Source organism: Haliotis asinina, chromosome 6 (assembly GCF_037392515.1).
Source record: "Haliotis asinina isolate JCU_RB_2024 chromosome 6, JCU_Hal_asi_v2, whole genome shotgun sequence".
NCBI classification, from domain to species: domain Eukaryota; kingdom Metazoa; phylum Mollusca; class Gastropoda; order Lepetellida; family Haliotidae; genus Haliotis; species Haliotis asinina.
In genome coordinates, this window is record NC_090285.1 from 64,786 (window position 1) to 87,503 (window position 22,718).

The following is a 22,718-nucleotide window of genomic DNA, read 5'->3' on the forward strand; positions in this document are numbered from 1 at the left end:
ATCAATTAGGATACAATAGAAATAATCAGGACATCAAAACAGTTTGTCATAATTAAACGGACAATATCTTTCCGTCAACGTAACGTCAGCAGCCGCCATCTTGGTTGGTGGTCAGCTCTGTGACAGGTGAAATGCACAAAATATTCAGTTTCCGGCATCATTTGGTGTTGTCCTCATGGGATAAACATGTCCGAAATGATCAAACGTGATCGACAACTGCGATTTGTGGTAACATTTGATATGACAAGAAGAAGGACAACAATATCTTGAGACCATGTGACTAGGACGACATTTTGACGGCTTCAACTGTAAGCTGCGACTGTTGTCAACTTGGTACCGATGTAACGTAAATATGCCCTGTTTCCAGGAATTGATGTTGTCCTACGTGTCCCTGATAATTCGGACACTAACAAGATAGTCATTTGGTAAAAGCAAACAAAGAAAATGGACAGGACATGTGTACAATGTCAAACGGTGCCATTAATGATTGTCGGCAATGAATGTCCAAACATGGAACGACTGTCATGTTTCAGGTACAAATGTACAGAATGCCGGAACATACCAGATAACGAATATGTGGCTTTGATATAAAAACGGACATTCAATTTGTAAACCGTCACTCAATCTAACGTAAATGTTGACAGGTCGAATTCAAAGACATCTTTAGTCCATGCCGAAACGGTGCAGAGCATTTTCGGGTGCTCATGGTCGCCACAACAAACATCTGGCACAACGCTAAGCTAGGAACGGACACCTTCACTCTCTTTAGTTATACATGTTAACGGACATTAGGTCCATTTCTACAGTGATTGGTTAGGGTTAGGATTAGGGTCTAACCCTGACGGACACCTTCACTCTCTTTAGTTATATATGTTAACGGACATTAGGTCCATTTCTGCAGTGATTGGTTTGGGTTAGGGTTAGGGTCTAACCCTAACGGACACCTTCACTCTCTTTAGTTATACATGTTAACGGACGTTAGATCACCAATTTCCTTACATCTGTTGTCGTTGCTGAGTTTCCATGATCCTTTAATGCAAATGCAATGGCAGTTTGGCACTGTGCGCCGAGTCGAACATTTTTTGCCACCAGATAACTTTCCGGTGTTGTGATATGTGAATAGGTTATCCGTTACTGAACATTCTTCACCAATGGAACAGGAACCTGCATACTATCCTTGCCTTAGTTTCGATATATTTCATTCAAACTGCAACTGACTGCAAACAGTCCCAGGTGATCCCTATAAGCTCACTTGAATACAGGTCATGTAGGGACAACACAAGACATATAAACTGACGCACATACGTAACAATGTGTCAGGTGTTTTGGGGAAATACGCAAATATTTCAAAAGGTGTTTGATTGCGTACGCATTATGTACTCGTTGCCTTAACACCTCAGATATCGTATCCAACTCGCCCCATGTAAACGATTCATTTAATGCTGACTGATAATATACCATGCCCAGAGTGGTCCAATGAGCCCGATAACAACATGCACTCGTCTAATCACTGCGTTCAAAGTGATTAGATGCCCAACCCTGTTGACGATGTTATTGGCAAGGTCTGGTTGCGCAGATAGAGGTTGCTCTTGTGTTGATGGTCTGTCTTGGAAACAGAGCCTGATGGCAGTATGCTTCCAAAGGCTAATTATCGCTCCGCTGCTGACAATCTTAGCACTTTCAAAATGTTTGTCTTCACCAGAGACATAAGTGTTTGCTTAAACAGAAACATTACTAACAGCAACAGTTGACCGTGTTTTATACGTGTTACAAAATAGTAATATTCCTGACATACAACTCACTGTAAACAAGATAGTGGCCACACGTGCACTTGTGACGTCATATCATTAACGCGAGGTTTAGGGAAAGGGACGTCTGTTTAATAAGAAATCAAGTCGTGTTACCAACACAGTAGTTAACATATACGACTAATCTCGGTATTAACCGATGACCTCGTGGAGTAATGTCCCTATAAGATATACTGTGGCCTTAATCCCGTTACTTGTTTCATATCTGCTTCGCATAAGATGTCAGACTATCCATGGTTCAGCATTTGCATCATGTCTTTTAACTTGTGAGTATACAGTATACAACATATAACTATTGTTTTACATTATCAGAATCTCTATGATTTTTAAATTTTCCATAGCTCTTGTGGTATTATTTCTTTGTTTACCTTCTTCCGGTACTAGATTCCATGGGCGGATGGCAACTGAAAGAATGGACAAAATTTAAAACATGGTCTCGAAAAGATGCTACAATAATTATGTACGTTTATGTTACAAGCAATTAACTCACATATACATTATATCAGCATTGTGTAATATACACACGATGACTTGTTTTATACTATTACCTTCAGACGTTCTTTGCCGGTTTCGTTACATTCGTGTATAATGTGAAGCCACTGAAGATACAAGAGGTGACAGAGTGTGTATCAGTGCAGGAGTCAGTGTGTTTCTATGACGGTATGCAAGTTGTCTAGACACGTACCTATTTGCGGTATTGTCAGTTTGGGTATATTTGAGGGTGGGCACTGACACCTTTAATACACCAATACATGCTACTGATCCCATCACATACAAAGTCGTAAAGGTCCATGTTAATATTTGTCCAGATAAGGCAAAAGCAGGCTATATTCGATCTCTCGTCACCCACTGCTCTGTCATCGTAACCAAATGTTTGTGTCCTTTTGCACATGAATGACAGGGTCCATGACCGCACCGTAGTGTTCGGGTGACAAGAGACAGACGATTACAGAGGGTCAGGTGGTATTTCGGGGTTGCCGGTGACAAGAACTAAACGATTACCTAGCACATTGTGGTGCTGGGTGGCAGTTACAACAAATAGGCGATAACATTGAGTGGTGTTGCCGCCTGACCGGGGACAACAGAAAGGCGATAACATAGAGTCCGGTGGTGTTGCTGGGTGGCTGGTGACAGCAAATAGGCGATAGCATAGAGTCCGGTGGTGTTGCTGGGTGGCTGGTGACAACAAATAGGCGATAGCATAGAGTCTGGTGGTGTTGCTGGGTGGCCGGTGAAAAGGAGTAGACAATTATGTAGTCTGGTGTTGGTGAGTGGCCGATGACAACAGGTAGACGATTACGTAGTATGGTATTGCTGGGCAGACAAACACTCAACGGATAGGGCTCAATGGACTACTGGAGGGCACAGGAGATCCAGCCAAAGTCTTCAAGTACATTGTCCCTGAAAATTTCAATTACAATTTCAAAATTACAAAACAACATTACATAGCTTTATGTACTTAAATGAGTGATGCCTGTCTGCTCTTGTGGACTGATCCAGATTAATGAAATATAGTACACGACACTTACTCGAAAGTAGGCATCACTATTAGAGTGATTTACATTGTCGTAAGTTAAACATCTTTGCCATACCTAAGTGGATCTTTATATGGCAGCATTGTAAGTTTAACCTCCTTGCCATAGCCACGTTGTTCTTTTCGGAAGCATTGTAAGTTTAACCTCCTTGCCATACCTAAGTTGGTCTTTATGACAGCATTGTCAGTTTAACCTCCTTGCCATAGCCAAGTTGGTCTTTTTGGAAGTATTGTCAGTTTAACCTCCTGGCCATACCCAAGTTGGTCTTTATGACAGCATTGTCAGTTTAACCTCCTGGCCATACCCAAGTTGGTCTTTATGGCAGCATTGTACGTTTAACCTCCTTGCCATAGTCAAGTTGGTCTTTATGACAGCATTGTCAGTTTAACCTCCTTGCCATAGCCAAGTTGGTCTTTATGACAGCATTGTCAGTTTAACCTCCTGGCCATAGCCAAGTTGGTCTTTTTGGAAGTATTGTCAGTTTAACCTCCTGGCCATAGCCAAGTTGTTCTTTATGACAGCATTGTCAGTTTAACCTCCTTGCCATAGCCAAGTTGGTCTTTTTGGAAGTATTGTCAGTTTAACCTCCTGGCCATACCCAAGTTGGTCTTTATGACAGCATTGTCAGTTTAACCTCCTGGCCATACCCAAGTTGGTCTTTATGACAGCACTGTCAGTTTAACCTCCTTGCCATACCCAAGTTGGTCTTTTCGGAAGCATTGTAAGTTTAACCTCCTTGCCATACCCAAGTTGGTCTTTTTGGAAGCATTGTAAGTTTAACCTCCTTGCCATAGCCAAGTTGTTCTTTATGACAGCATTGTCAGTTTAATCTCCTTGCCATACCCAAGTTGGTCTTTTCGGAAGCATTGTAAGTTTAACCTCCTTGCCATACCCAAGTTGGTCTTTTTGGAAGTATTGTAAGTTTAACCTCCTTGTCTTACCTAAGTTATTCTTTATGGCAGTGTTGTAAGCTTAACATTTTTAATACCCAAGTGTTCCTTCTCCTTAAACCATGTTGATTTTGGGGCAGTATTGTAAGTTTAACCTCTTTCTAATGCCTAAGTGTTCTTTCTGGCAGTCCTAGCCACTCTGTGTCCGCGATGAAAGCGCATTGTTACCGCGTGGATGTTTGTATTTGTGACGTGACATGACCTCCAGGAAGTGTTATCACCGTGACCTGTAACATTACCAGTAATCAGCACGAACTCTAAGCAGTATGACCTGTAACCACCGTCACCTTTATCATTACCAGTAATCAGCACGAACTCTAAGCAGTATATCCTGAACCACCGTGACCTCTAACAGCATTACATGTAACCAGCACAAACTGTAAGCAGTATGGACTGTAACCACCGTGACCTTTATCATTACCAGTAATCAGCACGAACTCTAAGCAGTATGACCTGTAACCACCGTGACCTTTATCATTACCAGTAATCAGCACGAACTCTAAGCAGTATGACCTGTAACCACCATGACCTTTATCATTACCAGTAATCAGCACGAACTCTAAGCAGTATATCCTGAACCACCGTGACCTCTAACAGCATTACATGTAACCAGCACAAACTGTAAGCAGTATGGACTGTAACCACCGTGACCTTTATCATTACCAGTAATCAGCACGAACTCTAAGCAGTATGACCTGTAACCACCGTGACCTTTATCATTACCAGTAATCAGCACGAACTCTAAGCAGTATGACCTGTAACCACCATGACCTTTATCATTACCAGTAATCAGCACGAACTCTAAGCAGTATATCCTGAACCACCGTGACCTCTAACAGCATTACATGTAACCAGCACAAACTGTAAGCAGTATGGACTGTAACCACCGTGACCTTTATCATTACCAGTAATCAGCACGAACTCTAAGCAGTATGACCTGTAACCACCGTGACCTTTATCATTACCAGTAATCAGCACGAACTCTAAGCAGTATGACCTGTAACCACCATGACCTTTATCATTACCAGTAATCAGCACGAACTCTAAGCAGTATATCCTGAACCACCGTGACCTCTAACAGCATTACATGTAACCAGCACAAACTGTAAGCAGTATGACCTGTAACCACCGTGACCTTTATCATTACCAGTAATCAGCACGAACTCTAAGCAGTATGACCTGTAACCACCGTGACCTTTATCATTACCAGTAATCAGCACGAACTCTAAGCAGTATGACCTGTAACCACCATGACCTTTATCATTACCAGTAATCAGCACGAACTCTAAGCAGTATATCCTGAACCACCGTGACCTCTAACAGCATTACATGTAACCAGCACAAACTGTAAGCAGTATGGACTGTAACCACCGTGACCTTTATCATTACCAGTAATCAGCACGAACTCTAAGCAGTATGACCTGTAACCACCGTGACCTTTATCATTACCAGTAATCAGCACGAACTCTAAGCAGTATGACCTGTAACCACCATGACCTTTATCATTACCAGTAATCAGCACGAACTCTAAGCAGTATATCCTGAACCACCGTGACCTCTAACAGCATTACATGTAACCAGCACAAACTGTAAGCAGTATGGACTGTAACCACCGTGACCTTTATCATTACCAGTAATCAGCACGAACTCTAAGCAGTATATCCTGAACCACCGTGACCTCTAACAGCATTACATGTAACCAGCACAAACTGTAAGCAGTATGGACTGTAACCACCGTGACCTTTATCATTACCAGTAATCAGCACGAACTCTAAGCAGTATGACCTGTAACCACCGTGACCTTTATCATTACCAGTAATCAGCACGAACTCTAAGCAGTATATCCTGAACCACCGTGACCTCTAACAGCATTACATGTAACCAGCACAAACTGTAAGCAGTATGACCTGTAACCACCGTGACCTTTATCATTACCAGTAATCAGCACGAACTCTAAGCAGTATGACCTGTAACCACCATGACCTTTATCATTACCAGTAATCAGCACGAACTCTAAGCAGTATATCCTGAACCACCGTGACCTCTAACAGCATTACATGTAACCAGCACAAACTGTAAGCAGTATGACCTGTAACCACCGTGACCTTTATCATTACCAGTAATCAGCACGAACTCTAAGCAGTATGACCTGTAACCACCGTGACCTTTATCATTACCAGTAATCAGCACGAACTCTAAGCAGTATGACCTGTAACCACCGTGACCTTTATCATTACCAGTAATCAGCACAAACTCTAAGCAGTATGACCTGTAACCACCGTGACCTTTATCATTACCAGTAATCAGCACGAACTCTAAGCAGTATGACCTGTAACCACCGTGACCTTTATCATTACCAGTAATCAGCACGAACTCTAAGCAGTATATCCTGAACCACCGTGACCTCTAACAGCATTACATGTAACCAGCACAAACTGTAAGCAGTATGACCTGTAACCACCGTGACCTTTATCATTACCAGTAATCAGCACGAACTCTAAGCAGTATGACCTGTAACCACCATGACCTTTATCATTACCAGTAATCAGCACGAACTCTAAGCAGTATATCCTGAACCACCGTGACCTCTAACAGCATTACATGTAACCAGCACAAACTGTAAGCAGTATGACCTGTAACCACCTGTTTCCTCCATGAAGTATAATCACCATGCCATGCATGAAATAAAACATGTAACTTACATGAGCTGAACCTAACATGACTTGCAACCACGCTAACCTGTAACCTCAATAACCTGTAGCCTATACGCATTGAAACGTCCATGAATTGTAACCTATATGACATGTAACCTCCAAGAACAGTAACCTATAGTCACGGAGCGGTACACCAGAAATGAGCTTCACACATTCTGCCAGTGCGGTGAGTCAAAAGCAAGTCTTCCTCGCGACAAACGAAGGCTTTCTCTGGGTTAGCCTACTGCCTCTCTGTGAACTGTAACTGTAATCGCCATGAACTGTAACTGTAATCGCCGTGAACTGTAACTGTAATCGCCATGAACTGTAACGACCATGACCTATACCCTCTACGGGGACCTCTATGAACCGAAACCATCTTGAACCTAACATGTCACACTGAGCCATGCTGACTTGGATCAAACACACAAACAACAACAAGTGTGGTAAATTGTGTAAAGGTTGAGATTCAGTAGATTGTGTAACGTTTGAGATTCGGTAGATTGTGTAATGGTTGAGATCCGGTAGATTGTGTAATGGTAGAGATCCGGTAGATTGTGTAATGGTAGAGATCCGGTAAAGCTGTGTAATGGCAGAGATCCGGTTGATTGTGTAAAGCTTGAGAACCAGTACAGTGTGTAAAGCTTGAGAACCAGTACAGTGTGTAAAGTTTGTGTATCTTCTACATGTTGGGTTTCAGTTGTCACAACACTCAGCGAACTTAATCAGCTGTTGAAAATAAACCAGACTCAATCCTGAATACTAAGCTTCCGCCATATTGACTACACAGGTCACGTGACGAGCTGAGGCATACGTTCAGAAAATGGAATTGTCACAGGTCAAAGAATCTGATCCCTGTTCTTTGGCGTGCTGTTATTCCACCCAAAATCATCACGGAGCCACCACCAAAGCGATTTCTCTCCACGACACAGGCCTGTGCATAACGTTCTCCCACGAGTCAGTAGGCACGTTGACGTCTATCACTATGGGAAATGTTAAACCTGGACACATCTGTAAAAACATCATTTCTCCACCAAAACAAAGGTCTGCAAACATGATTTCGGCGAGATTGTCGATGCCGTTGTGTCAGGATAGGTCGTATGGCGGGACGTCGTGGTCTGATCCCATGATGATGTAAACGTTGTCAAAGTGTGTTAGGGTGAATACGGCGAAGTCTTGGGATGGTCCGGGCAGTCATCATTGCAGTCTGAAACCTGTGGCGAAGATGTGTCACCCTTATCCATCTGTCCTGTCTTGGCGTAGTTACACGTGGACGTCCAGAACGTTGCCGATCGATGACGTCATTTGTGTTCAGGTAGCGTCTCATGAGTGCAGAAATGCTGTTCCGGTGGCAGTGGAAATGTGCCCCACGGACCGTCCCAATGGCCTCGTGACGTTGTGCAGACGTTAGCCTTGGCATACTATGCGTTTCAAGGGGGGGTGGGGAGTGGGGAAGGGATAAGCTTTCCAAAGTGACAGTATTGTGTTGCATTCGTTTGCTCTGTTTCTCTTTCCCGGAATGTACGTGCAACAACGTATTTCACGTCTCAATGACGAAACCACTGACGTCACAGAACGTCGCACGTGCATGCATGTTGAATACATGTCACAAATCCCTGAGTTTAAATCCTTATGTGTCTACACTGGTTTGTCAAATTTAGATTTTAAAATTTTTGTATGCAAAGTTTCTTTATTTGTCTAATAGCATTTCACCGACATCTGAATCGCACTGCGACCATACCTTTGCAGCTGCGACCGTTATCTTGTTGACACTGGCAAACTCGGCTGTAATGGTGGCTTTGCCCAACCACTACAGTGAGAATGCGGAGCCAGCAAAGGGAAGTAATAAAATTATCGTGGCAACCCGTAGATTCATCCAGGGTATAGTGGAGAGTCATCGAAACGTATATATGTCATCGAAACGTGTGTATATACTGGCATATACCTAAGCTCTCGGAGCACCCTGAGCCTATCCCTGTGTAAAGGCGTTATATGATAGACATATTATCATTTTTTTTCATAGATTAAAAATAGTAAGCAGCAGAGAGGGTTCAGGTGATCTTGGCACAGTCCGGCTGGCAAGGCTCATCATCGGCTCAGGCCCTTGTTAAACCTACATGCAGCCCAGAATTCCCCGAGAACCGATGTGTAATCGAGCCCATCAACTACCCGCTGAATATGTAAACTCATCAACAATGCAGCCTTCGGCATTACCGACATTCCCCTGATCAAGAGATTCCAGACACTCTCCTGATCCAGAAGTTCGAGAGGTACCAAACCGAGGGCACCGAGAATAATGTTGAGCCTGACGACACTATTCTTGGAATACACGACTGACATTGCTGTCAAAAGGGACAGAAAATTCGATTACATAAATACATTCATTGGCGTTATGAACGGAACAAGATAAGGTACGTTGGCCGAAATTCTCCTGAGACTTTATATAGGCCTCGTCCAGAGAAATGTTCTTTTTTTTCCATGATGCCATGGGCATATTCAGGGTCGTACCATATACTGACTTCAGAGTAAAAATCACAGGCAGGACAAAGGCGAAGACAAAGGCCGAAGACAGTCTGATGTGCTGTGATGTGCTGTTCGTACTACGGAAGGGCATCCACTGACAAGGTGTTGGACAGTCTCTATAAATTAATTGTAACGTCGACATTTCTTATTTATGTTGTTTGTTTAATATAACCACATTGTGGTGATTGCTAGTGGGATGTGCCTGGTCATGGTCAACAAAAAGAAAGAAGCCCTCACATTCACCTTTAAGACTAGACAACCTCATCCAGGCGAAAGATTCGGTTGGGTTACTGTTCTGTACCACACACTGCATGTATGCAGTGGTTTCCCTGAAGGTTTCTCCACCAATGACAAACTCTGCGTAGACTTGATCAATAGCTCCACCTGTTTTACTCCCACTGCTGCATGGTCCATGTTAGGACGTTAATGTTCTGTAAACCATGTTTGTCGACTAATGGGATCGGAAGGTTACACTCGCTGACTTGGTTGCCACATATCATCGGTTCCCAAATGTTCATTCAATTGATCACTGGATTGTCTGGTCCGATTATTTACAGACCGCCGCCATATAGCTGAAATGTTGCTTACCGTGTGGTGCGAAACTAAAGTCACTCACTCACCCATCAATGCAACGTCCAGCAGTACATCACCGTCAATAAAATGAACCGCAAATTTCAGATTGTGTCCTTGTCAACCTTAGCACGTTTTAAATAGCTGTGGAATCCCTTACTTTCATCATGAATCTTGACATGTATTTCACGACGATCATCCGATGAATACATATGCACAGAAGTACACAATACAATTCTGTCATGACGAATTACCTGAAATACATGCATACCGATTAAGAGAGGAACGAGGCTGGTCTATATTGACTCTGGGCATTCTGGAGCTTGTCTCGAACTTGTATTCCATGATAGGTGTAGGCCTGATCTTCCACAAGATGCTCAATAACTCCTCCCCCTTGTAACTTGGCCGATCCATCATAAGCTACCTCTCCACGTTCCAAATGAAGAGTATCACATTTGTCGAGTCCAAATGTCATGCTAATATGATGGAAAAAAGGACTCGACAAGGAAAACCTGTTCTTTCATGATGATATCTCCTTTTCGCAAGGATCTTCATGTTATCCATGTAGAAGAGATGAGCAAGAGGTGTTGGGGATTTGTACCGAGGAAGTCCAGGATGGCAACCTTCCTCCGTATTGAGCAGAAATCACAAATGATTTAAAGACATGCATGAAAGCAAATCACAGAAATAGTTCCCTTGAAATATTCTCCTTCTCACTGGAATAGATTCCTAAGTCTGCGCCTGCTCTTGTGAGTACATTTCAAGTTGAGTCGACCAGCAACTCATTAAAGACTTGAGTAAATCAAGCAGTCTCTCAGGGAGGCCAACACACTGAAGAGACTTCAGAGTCACATGCTTTCTGTAGTCTATCCAGCACATGGAGGGGTTGCGGTGATATGTTTTAGCCTATTCCAAAATCATTTTCTGTACAAGAAGTTGGTCCTTGCACCCCAAATATCTCTTTCTCGCCCCCTTCTGTTCTCTGTAAATTATGTCATTGGAAAGGCAGTACGATGAAACAACGTGTGAATATTTTGTATTGTGTATTCAAACGTGATAGGATCAGTCAAGTCTCCCCTTTTGGGAAGGAGTATTGTGCGACCTTTGCAGAACCATGGAGGAACATCACCTGTGTCCACGAGAGTACTGAAACAGTGACGCAATAGTGTTTGGACGCAGCGGAAGTGCTTCCACCACCGGTTTCGAATGCAATCAGGCCTTGGAGCTGTATCAGATTTGGACTTCTTAATGACACTTTTCAGGCAATCCGGTGATTTGGACTTTTTAATGACACTTTTCAGGCAATCCGGTGAGATATAACATATAAACGACCTACTTGTTTTCTCCTACATTGCATTGTCATAATCACGGACCCATGGTACCTCCAGGTTACAGTTGCCGGGTGCAGACCACAACGGCTTCCAGAACCTTTCACTGGCATCCATGGGAGGCCGTTTATAATGCTCACCATCACCATTTGTATTTCGTTGCCTACAGAAGTGTTTTTCATTACTTCTAAAAAGTTTATTTCGTTTGATAAATGTATTTCTCTTTTCCCATTTTTTCTTTCTCTCAGCCCAAACCTTTCATTTGGCCTTAAGGGAATCGACAAGGATTTCCTGATGATATGAATTTCAGACAAGTCTCTATCCAGGAAATGTACTGGAAATGTTTCTGTTAGTTTTACTTGAAACCGGTTTTTCTTTGATTTATTGTTCTTAGTATTCGAAGATTGTTCTTTTGAAACCGTGTGAAGTTCCTCCAAGGTTCGAGTGGCAGGATAGACACACCAATTAACTTCATGTAGTGAAGAGAAAGTTTCATAGAAAGGTTTATTGTTACTATAATTACGCACCTGCGACTATGGCATCACGTTTGAAGCGAAATTATTTAAAGACAGCATTCCTATGAAGAAGAGTTATAATCAATTACAGACTTGCACTTCATCTGTAAGCTAATAATATGAAAATTCCATAGCGACAATGCGCATACATATATGCACGTCGGACATATATTTATTACTTACATACACACTGCCTGCTTGACACGGCAACTGCCAAGCACCACGGATCCATTGGCCAGACAGTGAGGGTGCTCATCCTTCCTGCACCCAGGCAGGCCCTGGGCTACAGCCATCCTATATTTCTTGCAATAGTCGTCCAGCAGACCTTTTCCAAACTGAAGCCTGGCCAGAGTGCGTGTGTCCTTGTCATGGAGAACATCCTTTACGCTGTCAGCAACAAGTTGAACAGTCACACCCTGACGACTGCCGGTCACTTGAAACAATACGGTTTTCTGAACCAGATGGATATATGCAAGCAAGGGGGCTCTTACTACGTCTGCTAGTTTATGTGCACGCCACGTTCTATAGGTGTTATAATTTATACAATTTCTATAGCTTGTTGTTTACTGTTTAACGCCCTACCCAGCAATGATTCTATGTAATTGGGACACGATACCATGTGTCAAAACAAGTCACTGACCAGCCAATCCTGTTACTCGCCTCTTACGACAAGGATGTGTTGCTGAAAAGCTAATGCTTGCAAAAAGACTGGTTGGATGGAAAATACATGTAGTGCAACTCGTCAATATTGGACATGGTACAAAAGTACGGCGCCAGTAACACAAGTGAGGACCACAGCGATGCAGCACGTGACATTACACAAGTACCTCTGCTATACCACGTGTTATATTGTGTGACTACTACTACTACTACAACTACTACTACTACTACTACTACTACTACTACTACAACTGCTACTACTACTACTACTACTACTACTACTACTACTACTAGTATAGCTCAAATTGGAGAATCAGTGTGCCAAAGGTCGAATATTGTTTGTACTATTCGTTAGGTTTCATAATGCTTACATCATGGTATTGCTTTAGGTTCATATTACTTGCTTTACAAACCACAATTTAGGATGCCTATATTCTGGTTCATTTACTGCAGGTTAGTCGCCTATTATTGTATTCGTTGCAATGCGTTGCAATCTTAATCTGATATTTGTTTGCTCGATATGTAGGTCCTTGATGTAGGAAATGGAAAGACGGACACATTTACTATAGTTCTTTGAAGATTTAAAGCTGTCAATCCTTTACACTCGTATGTCACATATTTGTCAATGTTTACACTGATTGCATGTGACATTCTTGTCAATGCTTTACACTGATTGCAGGTGACATTCTTGTCAATGCTTTACACTGATTGCAGGTGACATTCTTGTCAATGCTTTACACTGATTGCAGATGACATTCTTGTCAATGCTTTACACTGATTGCAGGTGACATTCTTGTCAATGCTTTACACTGATTGCAGGTGACATTCTTGTCAATGCTGTACATGTATTGCATGTGATATTATTGTCAATGATGTACATGTATTGCATGTCATATATTGTCAGTGCTGTACATGTATTGCATGTCATGTTATTGTCAATGCTGTACATGTATGCATGTCATATATTGTCAGTACTGTACATGCATTGCATGTCATTTTATTGTCAATGCTGTACATGTATTGCATGTCATATATTGTCAGTACTGTACATGTATTGCATGTCATATTATTGTCAATGCTGTACATGTATGCATGTCATATATTGTCAGTACTGTACATGCATTGCATGTCATATTATTGTCAATGATGTACATGTATTGCATGTCATATATTGTCAGTACTGTACATGTATTGCATGTCATATTATTGTCAATGCTGTACATGTATTGCATGTTATATATTGTCAGTGCTGTATGTACATGTATTGAATGGGAGATTAGTGTCAGTGTTGTACATGTTTTTTTAATGGCAGATTAGTGTCAATGACTCACATTGTATGGCATGTTATTGATTATGCTTTACATTGACTGTATTTTATATTAATGTTCTCCATGTTTTATTTTGAAAGTATATCACATTGTGGGATGTGGGCCATGTTACTGAGATGTATCCATACTGATTTTGTGTCGAATTCTTGTTAATTTTGTATAATGATTGTATGCTATGTTGCTGTCTTGCGTCCACGTTGATTGTGTGTCATGCTGTTGTCTCGTGTTCATATTGCTTATATGTGATATCATTGTCAGACACAAAATCAGTGTGGATGCATCTCCCTATTGCAGCATTGTTTTCTGGATTTCGTATGTCTCCTGTGTCATCAGAATATTTATGATGTAGTCTGGCACATCATGGTCTTTGTTGTGTATATATCAGGCAAAACTCTAGTATGAATAATTGTGTAACATAGGCAAAAACGTGTTCAAAATAGTTTGAATGTAAACATTTAAGCAGTAGGCTATTAATTTTAACCTGTATGAATGGTTTCTATATCCTCCAAGGACCCAGCACTGACATTATTTTCCAACAACTCAGACAGGCCTGACTTTATTGTCAAATATGGATCACTGATGGAGGTGAAAGACCCAGTTTGAATCCAGGGATATCCCTCATGCACATAAATGTGGTCCTCATATGTGGACACGAGGTCCAAGCTTGCCCAAAATATTTCCAGTGTCCATGTACGAATGCCATGTTGGAAGAGATATGTAGTATAATACAAAATTGCATGCTAAATAAAATAGTTCTCATGACAACCAGTCTGTATGTAAATCAATAGATGTCCTTTATTGGGAAACAACACCACTGAATATCAATTAGAACTTAATTATAGGATGCAAAAAAGAAAAACGTCCCACAGTCCTCGTTTGTGGAGACTTATCTGACTATCAACTGACACTTTCAAGGGAGGTGCATTGGCTGATTCAGACTTCTCCATTAGTTCCCTTGTTGACTGAATATATGTCATGATCAGGTTCCAGTTTCAGGTTCAGGTTCAGATTCGGAATCTGATTCATTTTAGACAGTGCAAACGCAGCATCACGATCAGAGTCCTCAAAACTTTCGGCCTCTCAGGAGTCATGGTCAGTCGTACCGTAATTCAAAGGTGCGTAATTTGTTCATATCGAATTGGTTGTCATAATTCAGAGTTTTTTTAAAGTAAAGCAAATACCCGATGAGGTGACCTGTTGGCTGCTACACATGGGCAATCTTCTTTTTTAACTTCCAGTATGGAAAACTCCAGCATTGCCTCCCTTGAAAGTGTTAGTTGACAGACTAATAGTGTCCACAAACGAGGACCATGTTTATTTTCATCCTATGAATGAATTATAATTGATTAATTGATGAATTGTGTTGTTTGTTTGTTCAGGAAGTGGGTTTCCATACGGATATGATTAATCAATATGCTGGCTTGTATTTCTTGTTCTATAAATGTTCTGAATGATGTAAGATTGATCTATTTCATCAGTACTGCGCATTCCATGTAATTCACTAGTGGTAGTTTCAAAGCTATGTGTATGTTGGTGTAGTGGTAATATTTCATGTGGTGTCTCATGGCCAATGCCTCTGGTCAGTGTGTAATATTCCATGTGGTGTCTCATGGTCAATGCCTCTGGACAGTGTGTAATAATCCATGTGGTGTCTCATGGCCAATGCCTCTGGTCACTGTGTAAAATTTCATGTGGTGTCTCATGGCCAATGCCTCTGGTCAGTGTGTAATATTTCATGCGGTTTCTCGTGGTCAATGCCTCTGGTCAGTGTGTAAAATTTCATGTGGTGTCTCATGGCCAATGCCTCTGGTCAGTGTGTAATATTTCATGCGGTGTCTCATGGTCAATGCCTCTGGTCAGTGTGTAATAATCCATGTGGTGTCTCATGGCCAATGCCTCTGGTCAGTGTGTAAAATTTCATGTGGTGTCTCATGGTCAATGCCTCTGGACAGTGTGTAATAATCCATGTGGTGTCTCATGGCCAATGCCTCTGGTCACTGTGTAAAATTTCATGTGGTGTCTCATGGCCAATGCCTCTGGTCAGTGTGTAATATTTCATGCGGTTTCTCGTGGTCAATGCCTCTGGTCAGTGTGTAAAATTTCATGTGGTGTCTCATGGTCAATGCCTCTGGACAGTGTGTAATATTCCATGTGGTGTCTCATGGCCAATGCCTCTGGTCAGTGTGTAATATTTCATGTGGTGTCTCATGGCCAATGCCTCTGGACAGTGTGTAATATTTCATGCGGTGTGTCATGGTCAGTGCCTCTGGTCAGTGTGTAATATTCCATGTGGTGTCTCATGGCTAGTGCCTCTGGTCAGTGTGTGATATTTTATGTAGGATTATTGCACGTGTTGGCCGCTCTCCTGCTGGCTGCATGAACAGACTCCCGTGTCAGCCACCATAGGGTAGGTGGCTGTATATAGTAGCTGTAGCCTACATCACAATATGACACATGATGCCCTTGTTATAATAATAGTCAACATGCCGTTTTGTACATTTCCTTCATAAGACTTGTAAACTGTTTACTTATACCTGTATGAAAGTATACATTCATCAGAAATGCTTTTACCTTACCATATGTATGTATGTCACACTAAATTCTACACAAAAGTTCAGACTCTGAAGCCACGTGCGCATATCAACCGAAAGCCATGAACAGCGCAATTGCTATTTGTTACCCGAGATGTTCTATAGACGATTTGCTTCCTGCGATACAGAAGGCGTAGGGATAACAGGTTCATTTCGAGTTCGAGTTTGAGTTCGAATCTGAGGGCATTACTCTCACATGAACGTCGATGCCTACAACTGAACCTTTGACAGTTATCATAGACATTAACCACACATGCACGTGCATTATCTGCGCCCAAGAAATTGTGAAACTCAATCACTTCCAGAAAATGCCACGCTTGGCGCAAAAGGAAGCGAATCAGACTATCGGTATTGTCAGTCAAGGTGCTTCAGACTTCAGGTGCTCCTGACTGCCACGTACTGTAATGTGCATCTACCCATTGCTGGTTGTCTCAGCTGCTGAGTGTCCTTTGCCTGATGCAGCACATTGCCGCAGTATTCAATATCGATCTCGTGCAGTCGGTTCCAAACAGCTGCTGATACAGCAGCCAGGACACGTAGGACGATACAACGTCATGTCAGCGTCCAACCGGTGCGAGTCCGTCTTGCTGCCTTCACAACACCCGGTGTAATAAGCCACACCATGGTCCAATTTAGTGCACAGCCCCAGACTGCCAGACAGCGACGGTCAGTAAATTGGGACAGTACTGGCAACAGGCCATGGCGAAATGTCATTGTGTAGATGAATCCGGGTTAAACATGTCCTTTGCAGATGGACATCAACGGATTTATAGACGTGGAGGAGAAAGATTTGCGCCAAGTAGCTGCAACGTTATGTGGACTATGGTCTTAGTGAGACAGTATTCACGGTGATGCATCGGTCGTACGAGTTTCAGCATGATAATGCACGTCCAAGGGTAACATGGGATAGGGGGAATAATGGGAATGTTTGTGTGATGGACTGCCTTCTTTATCTCCAGACAAGAGCCCAATCGAGCATCTGTTCCCTTAGGGACAGTGAGTTCAAAATCAAATTGTACACCAAGTACAGTTGCTGATTTAACATAGGTCCTTCAGCATTAAAGGCAGACCATCTCCCAGCTGTTCATGATACAACTTTTCAATGTCCCAGGGACAGCGAACATGACTTAATGGTGGAAACATACGATACTGCCTGCAAGCGTCCCCTCCCTTGTTTAGGTCACTGATGCTGATGATGATTGGGTCACTGATTTTCACGTGACACTATCCACTCATCTGTCAGTTACATTTATATATGTTGATGTTTGTGTAAAGAGTAAAGAAGGACAAATCGCGTTTATATCGGCTTACGTGACGCTGAAACAACTTTGGCAAGCGTTTAAAGCTATAAAAACAGGACAACAAAACGTGGGATCAAAAGTACATAATCCACCTTCATCCTAATCATGATAGCACAATGTCTTTTGTCAAACGCCACCTTTATGTTATAAATCGTAGTCAGAAAATGAAACGAAAAGCATTTTGAGTAAATCTAATTTTGTTAACACCTGTTAGGGAAAGAAACCTACTCAAACTATTAACGGCATCTAGGTTTGAGTCAGTTAATGATCTTTTCCGAAACTGTGGAGATTCTCTTGTGATACTTGTGAAAGTATACTTGAAGGAAGTTCTATTAACATTGTACTATTTATTTACAATGCTTTTTGTTTTAAGAAATGAATTTATTAGTTTGAAAGTTGATCATATTTAGCCATTTGTAAGATGCATCCCTTTTAGTATATGGGCCTATGGCCTTTCATACAATAAAGAATTGAATTGAATTGAACACCCTGTCAGACATTTGTTGTTAAACAAAACATGAATTGAGACAATTAATGTTGTATACCAATATATGTTGTGGATGTACAAGACAGGTATATCTGTAAACACAGAACAAAACTTGTCATATTTATCAACCGAAAGATGGTACCATTCAGTGAACGTTTAGATAAATGTGGTAACGACAAGTTCAAGGTTTTCCCGATGTATAAATTATAGCACAGGTAATGTGCTGCTCTTGAAAGAAGCATATCTAATGTGGCAAAACATAATCGTGTGTACATGATATCAAGCTATTGTTGTTACCCATGATATCATGTTCCTTTGTGACGTCATAGTGCTACAGAGTCTATCTGACCATGACGGTCTAAAGAAGCAGGTAAAGAATGTACCTGCGGAAACCATTTGCCAAACCTATTTCAACTTCATTTCTATCTACTAGTATATAACACGGTAATATCTGTGTCGTCACGTTACGCGTAACGTTGCAGTTAATGAAATAACCGGAGACAACACATACTTTTTGTTGTTGGCAGAGTTCCTTCTTCCTCTTCCTTCCACCTGTGCTAATAACGGAGAGAAACACTACTTTCCTACTACATCGTCTTTGAATGGCATCCATGGAGACAACATGTGTCACGTCGTGTCTTAACATATTGACTGTTGGACATGATGCTTGTGGGGCATTGTGTGTGTGAGGTGTTACTGAACACAATGGGATTATTTGCTCTGGTAATATCTGCGAAGGAAATCGCTCGTGCGTCAGATTACTGTGTGCCATGCATGTTGTATGTGTGTGGACAAATTGCCAGGTGGCGGTGTTTTATTCTAGATATCCCATGGTGCTTGTGCGTTATATTCTTTCTTTGGTTGCTTCTCAACTGACTAGCGTTACTTCTCCATGTTCAGATTGTAGACATTGTAAACATTGTGTACCGAGCTACATATTTCTGTATAATTTCTTCACATACCTCGCAGCAAGTGGGAACTGGTGAAATAGTTATGGCAGCAAGCCGGAAGTAACGCATGGTTGAAAGTAGAACTACTTCATCCTGCGCCAGATATAGTCTTGTTCATAATTATTGAGAATTTTTCTTCTTACTTTGAGCTATCCTAACACCTCAACTGATTCACTGATACTTAAAACTAAGTAATGGTATAAGGGAGGTAACTCATCTTGGCCTACTGAGTATAGTACAATTAGAGTTACCTCCCCTGAATTTGTAGCAGACGTCATTTTCCTCAGCACTGTCAACAATGTCTGCTGAAGATAAAAGAAGGTTGATTTTTGAGTTGTGTAATCAAGGAATTGATGATGTAAATACATTGGCAGAGAGAACAGGAACTCTTCTTTCTACTGTGTATAGGATTAGGAAGAATTTTGAAGAGGGAAAGGATTTTGGGCACCAGAAAGGAGCAGGGAGACCCAGAAAATTGGACTTCTCAGATCGCGTCCGGCTGGGAATTTTAGCGTCTAAAAAGCAAAGGGCAAGCATCTCCAACATCAGGTGTGAAATGATAGAAAGGGGATCAACAGTTGTATCAAAATCTACAGTTAGAAGAAATTTGATTGATATTGGATGGGAGAAAAAGACTGGAATTCCTTCTCCTCTCATGTAACAAGAACATAAAGACAGGCGTGTTCAGTGGTGTTTGGCACATGAAAACTTTGACTGCGAAAATGTGATTTTTACTGATGAAAGCTCAATGTGGGTATATGCCAATAATGTGAAAATATGGACTAAGTCTGCGTCAGCACCGTTGTATCGATGACCTAAATACAGCCCAAAGTTTCATGTATGGGGAGGGATATCCTTATTAGGAACGACCCCGCTCTGTGTGTTTGAGGGAAATCTAACAAGTCAACGCTACACTAACATATTAGATAATTTTCTCCTTCCAAGTGCACATGTGTTTTATGGAAATGACTGGATTTTGCAGCAAGATAATGATCCTAAACACACCGCAAAACATGCCAAGCAGTGGTTTCAGGAGAAAAATGTGACTGCATTACCATTTCCTGCATATAGTCCTGACTTAAATCCCATAGAGAACATTTGGGGGATGATGAAGGAATGTGTGAATCAAAGTGGTCCGATACTGGGACAGCATAACTCACGAGACACTAACCTCTCTGATAGGAAGTATGCCTACCCGTCTTAGACTGTGCCGTGAAGCTCAAGGAGACTTGATAAAATATTAAATTGTTACCTACACAACATGAAAAGGTCAGTTCACTTTCACAGTACATTCAATTTTTTCTGATTTGTTCTCGTTTAATAATATGAAATGCTTTAGCTATTCTCAATAATTTTGAACCATACTGTATTAGGGCAGAATTCTGGGGGAGCACATAACAAGGAATTGGTGTCTGCTGCCTCTTGCAATCTGTTCTGAACTCTTTTATAATAGATGGGAGATTCTATTCTTCTATGAACTACATTATGTACGTATCACGTAAACGGGCCTTGAGAATTAACATGCTTCAGGCTCCAGGAAACACATGCATACTAGTGAAAGGCAACACAAGGCGAGCATGTTTGTGAGACTTGCACAATACAGACACAGAGTCATAAGTAAAGATTGATCTTGGGAACACTTGTCAGTACTAATAATCTATATTACTATACATTACAGCAGTAATATTCGATACCAGAGGATAATACAGAATGGAATATTACAATCAATTGTGCACGGACACACTGGGTGACTTGAGGCTAGTACAACACACACACACACTCTATTTAGGACAGATTGAGACTAGCACAACATGGAGGCGTTTGAATAACGTAAAGCCAGTAAAACAGACATACGGAGAAACACGATTCGTGCAGCATGGGACCGGTGAAACACAGAAAAAGTTAAGAAATACCACACGGAACCCATTATCCCGTGTGAGTTGAGGCCAGCACAAAACGGGTTAACCAACTCGTGTAAATTAGGGCCAGCACAGCACGGATGCATTATCACAGACAACGTGGGACCAGCACAGCACGGATGCATTATCACAGACAACGTGGGACCAGCACGTATGCATTATCTCAGGTAACATGGGACAAGCACAGCACAGATGCATTATCTCAGGCAACATGGGACCAGCACCAGGACTAGGTGATGGATAAAGGGGTAGGAAGGGGAAGACATGATGGTGGAGGGAGGTAGGAAGGGGAGGACTAGATGATACGGAAGTGGGAGGGGTGGGTGGGTATTTTATAAAGAGAGGGGGTGTTGGGGAACGCGGATTGAAAGGGGAGGACTAGATGAGGAGGAAGGGATATTTTAATGGTGGTAGATGTGGGGGCAAGGGAAATTTGCAGATTAAGTTTACTTACCGACGCAAGCAGTTAGAAGCAATGTCCCTGCATAAACCCAGAAAGTCATAGTCGGCAACTGAGTCATCCGTCTCCTCCAAACATACAACGCACAAAAAATAAAAAACAATACAGTGTACATTAGAAATATCTAAGAAATTACAATGTACAATAAGATTAATTATTTTGGCATATATAATGTACGGTAGCAGACGTACATGAAACCCGTGCAAATGAACCTACGTACTCACCTACCCAACTAACCGCACATCCATCTGCCCACCTGCCCACCTGCCCACCTGCCCACCTGCTCACCTACCCACCTACCGGAACACTCATCCATCTTTTTTCACTAATGTTAAACGAGGTTGTACCTCCTCCATCATCAGATGTAAAAGGTTACGTATGTTCTTAGCGCCATATCGTCTGTAAAACCATGATGTATCTGACTCGGAAGATTCTTTATGACAAATTTCTTGTCATAGTCGACGTGTCTCTACCCAAGAAGGCCTCACAGCAGAACAGTCTAAGGAGGATTTGCCAAGTATAGTCTTAAATATAAATATGGATGTGTAAGAAGGGAAGTATACAAACACAATGATGCATATGAGGGGATGTATACTGACAGATGGATGTGAAAGAAGGGAAGTATACAGATAGGTGGATGTGTAAGGAGGGAAGTGTACAGATAGATAAATGTGTAAGAAGGGAAGTGTACAGACAGTGGATGTGTAAGAAGGGAAGTGTGCAAACAGGTCGATGTGTAAGATGCGAAGTATGCATATGCATGGATGTGTAAGAAGGAAAGTGTACAGACAGGTGGGTGTGTAAGAAGGGAAGTATACAGGCAAACAGATGTGTAAGAAGGGAAGTATACAGGCAAACAGATGTGTAAGAAGGAAAGTATACAGGCAAACAGATGTGTAAGAAGGGAAGTACACAGGCAAACAGATGCGTAAGAAGGGAAGTATACAGCAAACAGATGTGTAAGAAGGAAAGTATACAGGCAAACAGATGTGTAAGAAGGGAAGTGCACAGGCAAACAGATGTGTAAGAAGGGAAGTACACAGGCAAACAGATGTGTAAGAAGGGAAGTATACAGGCAAACAGATGTGTAAGAAGGGAAG

At 41.8% G+C, this 22,718-nt stretch overlaps 1 protein-coding gene across 1 annotated transcript in view; it reads right to left on the reverse strand.

The window, feature by feature from the left end:
- Window positions 1-1,743: 1,743 nt before the first annotated feature.
- The window catches only part of LOC137287299 (uncharacterized), a 32,436-nt gene continuing 11,461 nt past the window's right edge, over window positions 1,744-22,718 (reverse strand). Inside the window, exons 2-4 of the mRNA XM_067819537.1 lie at window positions 21,613-21,686; window positions 12,106-12,355; window positions 1,744-3,209 (exon numbers count right to left, since the gene is read on the reverse strand). Of these exons, the coding sequence (XP_067675638.1) occupies window positions 3,161-3,209; window positions 12,106-12,355; window positions 21,613-21,679 (366 nt within the window). The 5' untranslated portion in view covers window positions 21,680-21,686 and the 3' untranslated portion in view covers window positions 1,744-3,160. The remainder of the gene's footprint in view (window positions 3,210-12,105; window positions 12,356-21,612; window positions 21,687-22,718) is intronic.